Source organism: Nematolebias whitei, chromosome 18 (genome assembly GCF_014905685.2).
Source record: "Nematolebias whitei isolate Nwh7 chromosome 18, NemWhi1, whole genome shotgun sequence".
Taxonomy (NCBI): domain Eukaryota; kingdom Metazoa; phylum Chordata; class Actinopteri; order Cyprinodontiformes; family Rivulidae; genus Nematolebias; species Nematolebias whitei.
Window position 1 is genome coordinate 34497801 of NC_056515.1, and position 14619 is coordinate 34512419.

General features: G+C 37.4%; 1 protein-coding gene across 1 annotated transcript in view; it reads left to right on the top strand.

The window, feature by feature from the left end:
• Positions 1 to 14619, top strand: part of LOC119425171 (ephrin type-A receptor 5) — a 78716-nt gene that overhangs the window by 43210 nt on the left and 20887 nt on the right. The window contains exons 4-8 of the mRNA XM_037692708.1: positions 2018 to 2173; positions 3197 to 3535; positions 13072 to 13196; positions 14253 to 14342; positions 14519 to 14597. Coding sequence (XP_037548636.1) covers positions 2018 to 2173; positions 3197 to 3535; positions 13072 to 13196; positions 14253 to 14342; positions 14519 to 14597 — 789 coding nt within the window. The remainder of the gene's footprint in view (positions 1 to 2017; positions 2174 to 3196; positions 3536 to 13071; positions 13197 to 14252; positions 14343 to 14518; positions 14598 to 14619) is intronic.

The window sequence follows — 14619 nt, forward strand, 5'->3', positions numbered from 1 at the left end:
GGGGGGGGGGGGGGGGGGGGGGGGGGGGGGGGGGGGGGGGGGTCTAGTAGTGAACCAGGGCAGAGCAAATTTTTCAGGACTAATGTTCCATGACAAGAGACCAAGGTTCCGCCAAGGTGAATCAGAGGCTTTGCCGCCTAACGACTGAAACACACACACACAATTCCACCTCTATTGTCTTCTTTCTCCTTTTGTCTTTCTTTCTCATTCTTAAAAAAAATTGGCTTATCTTTTGCCATCATCCCCTTTTCCCTTCAAATCTCTTCTATCATTTTTTTTTTCTTATCATTATTTTTTTTTTTTTTTTTTTTTTTCCCAGTTTATCATTGTCGATCTAATTGCATCCACAACAGCCACACTAAAACAATGAGGGTGTAAAGAATCCATATCTTGTCATTTTCTCCTCACTCTGCATGGGATTCTTGCCATTCATCATCCCTCCCCCCTTAAAGTCTAAATGTTTTGTTTTGGGTAACTGTGTTTTCTAGAATTTAGCATCCAATTTATATTTTCGGGGGAAACGCAATGGTTCGTTCCATAAGAATCCCAAGTCTGCGGGTTTGAGCCCAGGTTGTGTCAGGAAAACAGTCGTCACATCCCATGCGAGTTTGCGTTCTCTAGAGAACTCCCCAGAGTGGAGGGAAAAAACAAACAAGTTCCTTCATTATATGTTTTTCTTTATTTTTTTTCCAATGCTCTTTGCATCTATCTAGGTACAAGTGCTAAATCAGAAGAAAAACTACAGGTATACTGTGGGCCAGTGATGTGTAAATGGACTGTACTTATATAGTACCTTTCTATAACATCAAGGTACTCAGAGCTTCACAGCACAATCTGTGCCCTCATTTATGCTTTCATACAGCACTCTACTACATCTATACAAATAATAATCAGTGCTTTCTCACATTCATACACTGATGGGACACACATCAGAGGCGACGAGGGGTTCAGTGCCTTGCCCAGGGACACTTTGAAATGTGCCTGCTGGTGGAATTGAACCCCCAACTCTTGCATTGGAGGTCCACTGCTCTAACCACTCAGCCACAGCCACTCTCTTGTGTGTTATGTGGACTTGGGATTGTGGCAGAGGAGACAGACTGTCGATGTATTTCAGAGTGTTAACATTCTGAGTGCATCACCCTCCTGTCTACCTGCTCCACTTAGATCAGTGTCTGTTTTTGTTTTCTGTCTAAGAGAGAGCATTTTCTTGTACTTTGACCATTTGTGTATTTTTCTGTTTCATAAGCAAATTCATTATTGTGCAGTAGATATAAGTGGACTTATTTTCAGCTATAAATTCTACATAATTAAAGTTTTTCATGTAAAGATTGGAAAACTAACTTTAAGGAAAGATACTAACTTTTAGGGTTCACTGAAAGAAGAAATCCTAGGAGAACCGGAAGCAGAAATCTGGCTTCAAAAGGAAACAAGAGAAGTGAAAATGTAACAAAACAATTATTTCTTTACATACTCTAAAATAAGTGTGCGTCTCTAATAAATAAATGGTAAATGAACTGCACTTGCATGGTGCCTTTCTATCTTATCAAAATACACAGAGTGCTTTACAATACAACCTGTGCCCTCATTCACCCATCCACATAGCACTCTACCAGGTCTCCACAAAGCTCATCAGAATCTGTAGAAAATAATCAGAGCTTTAAATCACATTCAAACACTGATGGGACACACGTCAGAGGAAATGAGGGGTTCATCTTGCCCACGGACACTTCGGCATGTGACTGCTGGTGGAATCGAACCTCCAAATATCCCATTGGAGGACGACTGCTTTAACCACTCAGCCACAGCCACCCCTTAAATAAACTTTAAGACAACCGTCCAAGAAAACGTGTCACCTACTCTTGTGTTGAGTTTATCTTTCCTAAAGTGGACAATATGTGCTGCTCTGCTTTTCATTCACACTTTTATGCTTCTATTTTTCATTCTTTGTTTTCTTGTCTGCTTTTATCTCATCTCTCCATCCATGAACTCATGTATTCCTCTCCTCTGCTTTTTTCAGTGTGCAAAGTGGGCTTTTACCGCTCTCAGCTGGAGTCCTCAGACTGCAGTAAATGTCCACCTCACAGTGTGGCAAGGCAGGTGGGAGCCACGAGTTGCAGCTGTGAAGATGGATACTATAAGATTGACTCTGATCCTACTAATATGGCTTGCACACGTGAGGATTTACCACCTGTTTAATCTGCATAGTCTCATTTTTTATTTGTGCATTACTTTAGGTAGTATCTCACGGGGCTGTGACTAGTTGGCAAACGGCATTTATAAGAGACTCTGGAATTTCTTGCAACTTTTGCAGTGGTTCTGAATTTTCTTGAGTCACAAGGCTTGCAGTTTTGTAGCCTGAGCACTGAACAAGTTTAAAACAATGTGCAACAGATTTGATATCAAAACATTGAGTGGATGTTTCAAACCCATCTTGAACTCGCAGTGCTGTGTTATGACGGTTGCACAGGAGCTTACCACTGACAGAAAACATGTCCAGGTCTAAAATCCACACCAATGATCATTATTATAAAAAAATAAAAACTGAGTCAAACTTGAATATTTATTATTTATTTAATATGTATTATTATATTAGGACGCTTGACAGAATCACACAGTCTGTTGTTGCTCTCTACAGTAGTTATTGAATCAAGTATTTACAAATGTAGGTAAACGTAGATGTTTGACAGTCATGTTAAAATGAGCTAGACCAAAAAGCAGGAAATAAGATCTACTTTATTCCAAAATTCAAGCGAGGAGGACCCACAAGCTCCCTCCACTTCCCCTGCTCCCCTCCTCCTCACCCCACACCCCCGTGCTGGCCCACCTACTACTTTTGTTCTGGCATCAATCAGTTTACAAATAAAGCACTGGTGTACGATATGATTGTAGATGGGCAACAAATATGCAAGAGCAAGAATGCAGTTTTGCGAGCTGAATAAGACCCTGATTTCATTTATTTATTTATTTTTTTCAAAACATGGTTGCACAGGCTGCTGGTCAATTCGTTCCGAACAGTTTATTGGACACTACAGTGGAAAATCTGCCCAATTTCTTGGGACTTTACTAACATTTTGAATTGCCAACAGTCACATCCTAGTATGATACTACCCGCTTCAATAAATTATTTCAGATGCAATTGTATAATAATACTGATATTATTTTATCCATCTCCTTAAACGGTATTCTCCTTTCTCAGGACCACCTTCTGCACCACGCAATGCCATTTCCAACGTCAATGAAACCAGTGTCTTTCTGGAATGGTCCATTCCCAAGGAGATGGGCGGCAGAAAGGATGTGGGCTACAATATCCTATGCAGACAGGTTTTGCCGGATGGTAGGGGGTTGGAGGAGTGTGGCCCGAACGTACGCTTTTTGCCACGCCGAATTGGCCTGTCGAACACCTCAGTGATGGTTGCCGACTTGCAGTCGCACACAAACTACAGCTTCCTGCTGGAGGCCATCAACGGGGTGTCAGAGCTGGCCAAAGACTATGCTAAGCAGTACGTGACACTTAACGTCACCACCAATCAGGCAGGTATGTTGCATATTTCTTTTTTTTTTTTTTGACATTTTAAAACCACCTTGTCCTCTATAGGAGTTTTTTTCTTTATTAAAATAGGTGAACGTGATCATTTTGCATGCACACTGATTTCAATGTAAAAATGTTCTCCAACCATACATACACTCGCACCACCACCTCAATTTTTGTTATTTTCCTTGTAGAATTTCAAATTATTCCTAATTAGTGAACAGATTTATTTTTACTTCCTAAATTAATCTACCACAGATGATTAGCGTGTCGGTTTTCAGGCTCGAACAACTGAGTGTGAAAACAAAAGACACCAGATGATCAAATTATCACAGTGTTTGTCTAACAAATCTGTCGCTGTAATGATTTTCACTTATCCCTGCCGAGAACAATACAACATTGCACAGTGGAGACGTGGACCCTGTTTTGTTTCTGCTGTTGCATCCAGATATTGTTTGTCATCAAAAAAAAAAAAAATAATAATCAGCTTGATATATTCCATCAACAGGATTCTTAGGGACTGTGACATAATGAGGGTTCCTGAGTTTCAGTGTGCGTGTTTTTGTGTAGTAGCAGGTGTTAATCTGAATGTCTGTCAACAGCAATGAATCATGCTGATGAATCACTTTGCTGTACATGCTAATTTTGAGTGGGAAAGTGTTATTTTGTGTTTGTTTTTTGGTGGGTGAGGGTTTGAACAAGCATCTATAAACCTTGCTAACAATTTAGCCAAATGTATCGATGAGGAAAAATGGAAACCATCTAGATATTCTGCCTAAACGTACCGTTTTGATAGCTGTTGGCTTCTTTTGAAATTAAAACGAGCACTTATCTGCTTTGGAAACCCATGTTTATTTTTACAGGAGGTATGCACTTGTGTACTTTATTTTATTAGCTTGTAATGAAACAGGAAGCACACATGATTAGAAAATGAGAAACGTGCAAGGGTAACCAAGTCTCCATCTGGAGGAGAAGCAAAAGGAAAAAAAAACAAAAAAACAGTGTTGAAAGATCGTGTTTGGTACTTTTTGCTGAACAGATGGCTCACTGGCAGTCAAAGAACAGTAGGTAGTATTTCTAACAGCATCAGTAGAAATAGCAGTGATAGTAAAGAGCCAAATAACAAATCTGATACGTGTTGAAAAGAGACACACGTAGACAGAAGGAGCCAGATGGCTGTCTAGGAGTCAAGACTTGCTGACGGTCCTTTAAATGTCTTGTCACTATGGTTGTCAGTAGACCGAGTGGATTACTCCAGACTATAAAACTCACATTCAGTTTATTAGAATTGTAGCTGGATTACTGGACCAATTGGAGATTTAGGATTAGGTTAGATTACTTGCGGCAGCCACAGTTGCAGACTCATGAAATGGGCTTCTCTTTGACAGTGATTAGATAAGGCTCAGGCTACTGTCAGTAAGGATGTAAGGTGTAGATGTTCTGTATATATATATATATATATATATATATATATATATATATAAACATTTTCAAGCTATCAAAGACCAGGGACAAGTACAATTAGAGTTTACTTCCCTCAGCAAAAGGCACAATACAGGATAGGGAAGTAAACCTTGTGTTTGTATTATGTAAATTAAAATCTGTGCAAAATTCCTCAGAAAACCAAAGATTTAAAATATTAAAATGCATTGTGCATTTTTTTCCAACATGAATTGATGTATAAAATACAAACTATTCCTCTTTAAATATGCCAAACTGCAGAAAATAAAGTGTTTGATGCTCAAAATGTCTTGGCTAGAGACCCCCGGGCCCCCTGCTAAGTGGAAAAACATTTTCTAACAGTAAACAACTGAGACAACTCCCACACTAAACAAATATTCCATGAAAGACGTCAAGTTTTATCAAATACTTTACTTAATGTTGTAACTTTGTTATTGTGGAGGGGGCTTGAAAATAATCGGGTGGGAAAAAAATTGTGCTTTTTGTGTTGTGTGTGCAGAACATGGCAGCTATCAATTAATGTTTTAATGCAATAAGAAGGTATCCTGTTGATGTTACTACAAGTGTAAGATTAGAAAAGTGCTTGTTTTGATACGTTTAGAGATTTTTACTCAAATTCCAAGAACTTCATTATTCCAGTATATATACAGAACATATTAACCTCCACAAAATCAAATAAGCATCACACTGTGAGGAGCAGGACGCCATTAAGGTGTGCTTGCCATTTCGGCGCCACTACATTCAGCACTAATGACTAGAACTGTTCCAGAAGCAATAATGGTAATGACCAGCTTAATGTTTTCTGACATATCTCTATGACCATAATTACCTAAAGACTGAGATCATCACTGCAAGCAACATTTAGCCTTGCTTGTGTGTGTGACAATGATTATTGATCAGGTGTTTGCTTTTGGTGGTAAAGAGACCAAAAAAAAAAAAAAAAAAATAGCAACTGAGGCAGAACTGAGAGTCCAGGGTAAGTGGAAGACTCGGGAGATCTGAGGTTTATTGGAACGAATGCCGCACAGGATCAGAAATCAAATAAATGGTTATTTTCATTGTGTGTGTGTGTGTGCAGCCCTGGGGAATAATAAACTGTCGAAAGGGAGGAAGAAACTGAGAGATAGTAATGGCCAGAGAAGAGCAACAGGGTGGAGTTAGACAGGATACAATGGAGGAGAAAAGACAGGGAAGTTGAGATAAGGAATGAAAAGGTCACAACAGGGAGCTGTAAGTAAAGGAAAGCAAAAAGTGTGCTTCTATACTGCTGTTGTAGAGGGGCGGGAAGAATGCATCCATCCATTATCTTTACCCACTTGTTCCTTTTTGGGTCACTGGGTTTACTGGTGCCCATATCCAGCAGTCACTGTACAAGAGGCAGGGGACACCCTGAGCAGGGACACATGGAGACAAGCTACCATTCACACTCTCACCCACACCTAAGGACGATTCAATTTATTATTACTTAAAATATATATAAGGCCATAAGGCAAAGCTCTCTGTTTACCGGTCAATCTATGTTCCTACCCTCACCTATGGCCTCAATCTCTGGGTAGTGACCAAAAGAATGAGACTGAGAATACAGGCGGTTGAAATGAGTTTCCTCTGTCGGGTAGCTGGACTCTCTCTTAGAGATAGGGTAAGTTGATTAGTCCATTGATTATGGTGACATTATTTACATGAACGCTCCTATAAGAACCCTACAAATGTTGGATGCTGTCTATCATGGTGCACTACGATTCATAACTGGCTGTGATTATCGTACCCACCACTGCACCCTGTATTCACTGGTTAACTGAACATCATTAACTTCACACAGACTCTTTCACTGGTACATTTTCATTTTTAAATCACTTCTTGGTCTGCTGCCTTCATTCATCTCCTCCTGCATGTCTCTGCATGAGTGCAGCTACAGCGTGCGCTCTCAGGACATTATTACCTGCAGTGTTCCCTCAGTGCGGACTGAACTAGGCAAAATGGCCTTCTCCTACTCTACTCCTGTTTCCTGGAATATCTTACAAAAATATTTGAAGCTCTCGACCTTGACCTCTCTAAGTGGCTTTAAGAATCTGTTGGACTCCTGGCAAGGACCAATGCAGACATGTTCTGTTTTTATTTTTCTAAATTCGCCTTAGACTCTAGCTGTTTTTTGTTACTTTTCTTTTTTTAGCATTCCTATTTGTTAAAAAATTAATAATCTGTATGACTTTTAATAACTGTTTATTGTTGTCGCTGTTGTGCATTGTTGTCATCATTCTTTGTTGAAATCAGGTCTCTCTTGTAAATGAGTCCTTGAGGCTCAATGGGATTTAACCGTCTAAATAAAGGTTGAATGAATGAAAAAGTTCAGTTATCTGGGAGATACTTGGAGTAGAATCGCTGCTCCTCCACATTGAGAGGAGCCAGTTGAGGGGGTTTGGGCATCTGGTAAGGATGCTTCCTGGGTGCCTCCCTAGGGAGGTGCTTTGGGCATGCCTAGGGAAGGCCCAGGACAAACTGGAGAGACTATGTCTCTTGGTTGATCTGGGAAAGCCTTGGGGTCTTCCCAGAAGAGCTGGAAGAGGTGGCTATGGAAAGAGATGTCTGGACTTCCCTGCTCAAGCTGCTGCCCCTGTGGCCTGACTTCGGAACAAGTGGAAGAGGATGGATGGATGGATGGATGGATGGATGGATGGATGGATGGATGGATGGATGGATGGATGGATTGTAAAATATGAGAAATCCAAAATTAATTTCATTTTTTTTTTACGTATACATAAACCACTTCATTATTTGTCATCACTTTTCTTACCTCTTAATGATTATAGAAAGTATCAAAGTTGCTGGAAGTGGTTGTGTCTTAAAACAGTTTAGACCATGTAAAGATAAAACTATATGCAAAACTTAGTACTAGACTTTCTGAAGTCCAAAACTTTCTTGCCAGTGTTTGCATTGTGATCTATTCTCTTTTCAAAAGAACAATCAGATTTTGTTTTTATGCAAGAAGTAGTAACTGAACATTAGTCTCAGGTTAATTTATACCAGTAACATTCTTCTTTTTTTTTTGTTTGTTTGTTTACCATTATTTGTTTATTTCAAATGATCTTTTAATGGTTTTCTATGTTGGAGTACTGCATGAAAAACAAGCACCTGCTGTGCATATATTAATTCTGCTGTGCTTGCTATTTTTCAAATGAACTGTGTGATTCATTATCTTGTGCTGTAGCTGCGTGTCTTCCTGGTGCTATGAAAGTAAAATGGGTGTGAATTGGTAGATTGAATGCTATTTGCTTTGAGCCTGGTACTGAAATATCATTTAATGAAAGACTATTACACATATATTGGCAAAAATCACTTGTAAACAAAGAAATTGTTGCCCATATGTCTCGCGATCAGTTTTTGAAAGTGTATTGTTTGGGATTCAAGGTGGCATAGGGTCAGATTTGAAGGTATTTGGAAGAAGAATATTTTTGTTAAAGGTTGTCTTTGAAATTCCCCTAAACCATATTCTCACTTGGCCTTTGATTAGGGGTGTGAATCTCTGTGTCTGGTGATTCGAGTCTATTCTGATTTTTGTTGTCACGATTTGATTCAAAATCGATTTTTCGATTCAGAAACTATTTTCGATTCAGAAATGATTTGTCTATTGAAATGGTTATACATTTTGTTTCAGTTATATAATTGACAAGAATTGGATTGAATCGCTCTGTCCCCCTGCTCCTACAGACTCCATTCAGATAAAGGGAGATGGCTAACTAGCTTGTTGTACAGTGGCCTACACGGCCAAATTCTACGGCGGACGGAAGTAGGAGCTGAAAAAAATGAAACTTAAATGCATTTTAAAATCAATTTCTTGGCCTTTAGCATTGATTCAGAATTGCGAGGACTAGGAATCTACAGTCTTTTAAAAAAAAAAGATTTTTTTCTGCACCCCTACCTTTGATTGCTTCTGGAATGTGTCGACGTCCCAACCACCTATTGTTAGATATCATAAAATATTTGTGGCATGGATCTCTGATGATATTTAGGAATCTTTCTTCAGATCTAATCATAATCAACACTGGTTATGTCACAAAAGCAAAACCTTTTGCACACTTGCTGTATCAAAGGGAAGACCTTTTACTGTATGATACATAAATGATCAAAAACACGATCCTCATCCATCCATATATTCCACTTTTTAATGGTCATTCATGGGGCGACAGGTCGAGGAGGTAAACCCTAACATCCCAATCCTCCAGCTTTTCCTGGAGATTTCTAAGGCATTCCCAGACCAAAGACGACATAAGATCCATCCAGTCAGTTCTTGGTCCACCCAGGGTCTACCCCCAATGGGATGTCCAGAAAACTACCACAGAGAGGCATCCTAATCAGAAACCTGAACCACTTCAATGGCTTCATTTCAATGCAGAGGAGCAGTTGCTCTAGTTGCAGTTTTCCCCAGATGATGGAGCTCCTCACCTTCTTGTTATTGCATTGGTGTTTGCAGGGTCCAGCTGCTCAGGTGTTTATGATTATTATTTATTTTTTTCCCATCATGATCCATTCTTCATGACCATATAGATGCCGACGACTCATCCCCAGTTGTCCCTTAATTTATTGGTTTTAAACGTATTGAATTTATACGAATAAATCATATTTATAGAAATGTTATTGTGGAGTCCGTAATGAACAGGGAACAAAGAAAAAAGATAGGAAGGCAAATACAAAAATCTTCTGTTAGTTTTGCTAATAATTCTATGCGAACTTTGATCCCTTTAGCCAATTTTTTTTTCATATCTTATACATGCTTTAATGACTTACTGACCAACAACAATATGCTACTAATAAAGGTCCCTAATACATTTATTAGTGCAAATAAAGTAAGTGAGAAAATGTTAACTTGTATTTACTAATGACGTTATCTACCTTCCATTTTTACTATAAATCCTGGTGTATCTTGATCCTTCTTTCTGACAGTTCCACAGGATCTTTATGAGATAATAGACCAGACAGCTGAAGGTCTTTATTGATTTTGATGATAGTACAGACAGATTGAAGTCTGAGAGGCCTATGTTCAGCACTATAATAGTATTGGGCTTGTTTGATGATAGAGTTAATATATTGGGTCTGATCTCAGCCAGTGAAGTGGTTTTTCACCCTTTTGTGTTCCTTTTTTTTAATATATACATTTTTTTATAAATATAAAAATGTGTTTACATCCGAGATAGTTTTATATCAAACAAAAGAGTTTTAATAGCTCATGTTATGACACAGCACAGTAGTTGAGGCACATTTGTGTTCTACATTAGCACTTTGTTGATGTTCATCAACAGATATAACACTTACTGGAAGTATTTAAACAAGGAAGCGTCATTATACTGTCTACCCGCTTGCTAAAATAAAAGTGTTGCTTGCGCTCGTCAACACTCTTTTAACAGGTCTCTTCCTCATGTTCTCTTTGATATTTTGTTTCTCACTTTTTTTTCCCTCTTTTGTTCTTCTGCCTGCTTGGTTTCCACTTTCTCATTATTCCACAACACCCCCATGACTCTGTCACATTTCTTCTCATTAACTTTTTCATTTTTTTTTTTATTCTTCTTTTTTTGTTTCTAGGTCTAATTTCTGAACACTCGTTCTTTTAGTGGTTAGCACTGTTGCCTCACAGCAAGAAGGTCCTGGGTTCAATCCCCTTGTTGGACCTGGGGTCTTTCTGTGTGGAGTTTGCATGTTCTTCTCGTGCTAGCGTGGGTTTTCTCCGGGTACTCCGGTTTCCTCCCACAGACCAAAAACATGCATGCTAGGCTGCCTTCAGGTCCAGGCCTTCCTTTCAAAAAGATCTGTGATCTCAGTGGGATTTGCCTGGTTAAATTAAGGTTAATTAATAAATAAATAAAGAACACTAACTTGGGTACATTTTTTTTTCTAACGTTTACCTATCTCTATATATCTATCTTTCTATATCTCACTATATCTCTATCTCTACGTATCTTTCTCCTCTCCTCTCTCTCTCTCCTCTCTCTATCTATCCATCTATCTATCTATCTATCTATCTATCTATCTATCTATTTATCTATCTCTATCTATCTCTATCTATCTCTATCTATCTATCTATCTGTCTCTATCTATCTCTATCTATCTATCTCTATCTATCTATCTATATATCTCTATCTATCTATCTATATATCTATATCTATATATATATATATATATATATATATATATATATATATATATATATATATATATATATATATCCATATCCATATCCATATCCATATCGCTCTATCTATATATCTCTATATCGCTATCGCTCTATCTATATATCTCTATATCTCTCTAACTCTCTCTCGCTCTCTAGTTCTCTCTCTAGCTATATCTCTATCTCTCTTTTGCTCTTTTTTTATATATATTTATCTTTCTCTCTCTCTCTCTCTGTATATGCGTGTATGTGTATATATACAATATACAATATGAAATTATTTGTTTTTGTTTTTGTTTTTATTGTTTAGAAATCCTTTTTATCACTCATACAAAATACAATATCAATCAATACAACATTTTACAACAGAATATATTTAAATGTATTAATTTGAGTAACTGAGAGTATCAGTCTGGAGCATGTGTTGATTTTATTATTATTATTTTTTTTTTCCCTTTTCATTATATTTTATAATATTAACCTGCCTCGTTGCCAAATTAAGCCTTTTTTATGAAACCTAAGTCATTATACTTAATTTTGGACTTTCTAGTTTCTGCACACACTTATATGACAACCTCCATTAAAGCCTTTTGATTAATGCGGCATCAGAAACCGCCTCCATTATTGGAGGATTTAAACTTGGAGTTTGGTGTATTGTTACCCATAAAGCTGCTGGGAAAGTAAGCCTTTGCTCATCACACCATTTAAGCATTTCAAGTGTGCATGTGTGTGATTTGGTCTCTGGTTTCAGGCTTTTAAGATGTTGCAGATAACACTTCTGTGCAACCACCTCTCAGGGTACAGTTACTGTGTTTTGTAGCAATGATTAATTCCCTGTGGAGTTCTGCTGAGACTATTGAAACCTAAACGCTGTTTAGAATTTGCACAAGACGCACACTACATCCAAGCACGCACACACACTCGTTCACTATTAGGATGTTGCCTGGGGGAGCATTTTGCCTGGTTAAAAGCTCTTCATGTGTCACTCGCCCAACTGTCCCTCTGAGAGATGGCCCGGCAGTTCAGGTTACAACAGGATGGTGCGGTGATTGATGGAAACTCAAACTTTCATGGCGTTTAACTGAAAATAAAACTTTTTCAAAAAGCATAAAGTGAAAGTGAGTACTTTGCAAAAGAGACAAAGACAAGGGAAACATAGTGCATGTTTAAATAATGTATATGGCTGCAAAGAGCACATAAAATATGTTTTTTTTTTCATTTATTTATTCACTTATTTTTATTATTTTAATTTCTGTTGGCATTTCCTGCTTGTTAGATTTTTTTCAGGCGGATAAATTTGGTAGCTAAACAGCAGTCACACCTAGACATGAGGAGCCACTGAATTGGGATCATTAACTCATTCAGAGGCATCATATAATGAGGCACAGGTGCACAAAAATTACAGATGTGTTTTCGAGGCAGATCTGATTCTAAATATTTGTCTGGCTGAAGAAGGACGGAATCGACTGAACAGAACATCATGTGAAGTTTAATAGCAGAAAACCTACAACAAACCAATTCTTATCAAAAATGGTGCAGAAACTTTGAATAAACTTTAAATGTTCTCTTTGTCGTTTTGTGTGCAATTCACCATTTTTTGTGTTTTCTCAATTAATATAAATGCTGATGATACTTGACTTTTTTTTTTTTGCAAAAATATGTGTACATTTTGTATTTATGTTCACAACGTGGATATACCATTGCTACATGTTTTAGTTATTTCAACTTCAAGAATTTGGAATGTGCTTCATTTTCTTTTATTGAGTTACTAATATTGTGTTGTTTGGTACCACTTTACAATAAGGCTCCCCTTATTGAAGCTAATACATTTTTTATTTATTTGTTTTGTTTTGGGTTTTTTTATATGTAAAGTATTGTATTTGGTTTTACAAACTGTAAGTTAATATGTGTGTGTTTGCAGCACCCTCCCCTGTAAGTGTGGTGAGGAAAGGACACACAGGGAAGAGCAGCATTTCCCTTTCCTGGGCAGAGCCCGATCGTCCCAACGGCATTATTCTTGAGTACGAGATAAAGTATTTTGAAAAGGTAAAACACATTTAAAAGAAACATTTCTTCTTTTTTTTTCCTGCACTCACAGTTGTCCACTAACTTTGATCTCGGTGGTTTTATGACAACTGTACTTTATAATTTACATTGTTTTTGATATTATTATCATTTTATGTAATGCACTGACAGGTAGCTTCCATAAAAACAAACAAATAAACCAGGGTCTTAATAAAATAATTCAACTACTACTAGGATTTTTTTTTTATCCAGTGAATTACTCTTCTGTTTGTACTTTGTATCTGAAAAGGCTGTAATGGATGAGTGTCCATTTAAATCAAAAACCGTCTGTTATAAATAGTTTTCTATTTAACTGACTGGAAGAAGAAAATCAGAAACAATCAATTTTAAAGTTGCAAAATATTTAAAAGAAACATTTGGAATATATTAAGATAAATAAAAGTAGTTTTTTTTTTCTTTTATGGTTTTCTTTTTGTTATTCTTCTTCTTTCTTCTTGTTCTTGTTGTTCTAGTTCTTCTGTTTGTTCTTCTTCAGGGTTGCCATAGCGAGTCATCCTTCTCCATCTCACTCTGTCCTCTGCATTCTTTCATTTTCATTTTTTTTTCCCATCCTCTGTTTTTCTATTATGGCTTTTACATTCCTTTCTTTGTTTTATTGAAAAGTTGTATTAGAATAATGTTTGTCCTGAAATTTGAAACTTATATTTGGATCACTATGGCTGCTGTGTCCTTCCTTTTTTCTTTGTCATGTTCTAATGGCTTTTTTTTAAGGGGAAGGTCAGCATAAAAAGCTCACAGGAGAACAGAGTGCAGTCTGTGGTCAGTGGTTTACTAATGGCTTCAAGCTTAATAGGAGCAGCATTTATTTTTGCTCAAACCCTATTTGGTTACAGATGGGAAACTGATCTTCTCACTCGGGCATTTAAACACACGTACTTTAAGCTTGGCTGTGTCACAGATGGCTAAACCAAAGAAATGTGCAAGATCATGATCAAAAACTAAATTTAAACATTTGGTTTACACAAACCAGCTCACAGAAAATGGATCTTAATGGTTTTGGGTTTGTTTTTATTACAGGAACAGGACTCAAGTTATACTATAATAAAATCCAAGGAAACAGAAATGGTAGTGGAAGGTCTGAAACCATCTTCCATGTACATCTTTCAGGTAAAATATGTGATTTTTTTTTTTTTAAAGTTATCTCTAATTGAAAACAAAGCAAAAGAATGACTGACAGTGTAGCATTGTTTAAGGAAAATACTCAAACAAAACCAAATAAAGCATGAGTTTGAAACTACTTGTAATGCTTGTGACGGTTTTTGATGAATGATAAAACCACACAGGTACGAGCCCGGACGTCAGCAGGTTATGGTGCATTTAGCCGACGGTTTGAATTCCAGACAAGCCCTTACTGTGAGTACCGTGACTATACAATCAACAACGT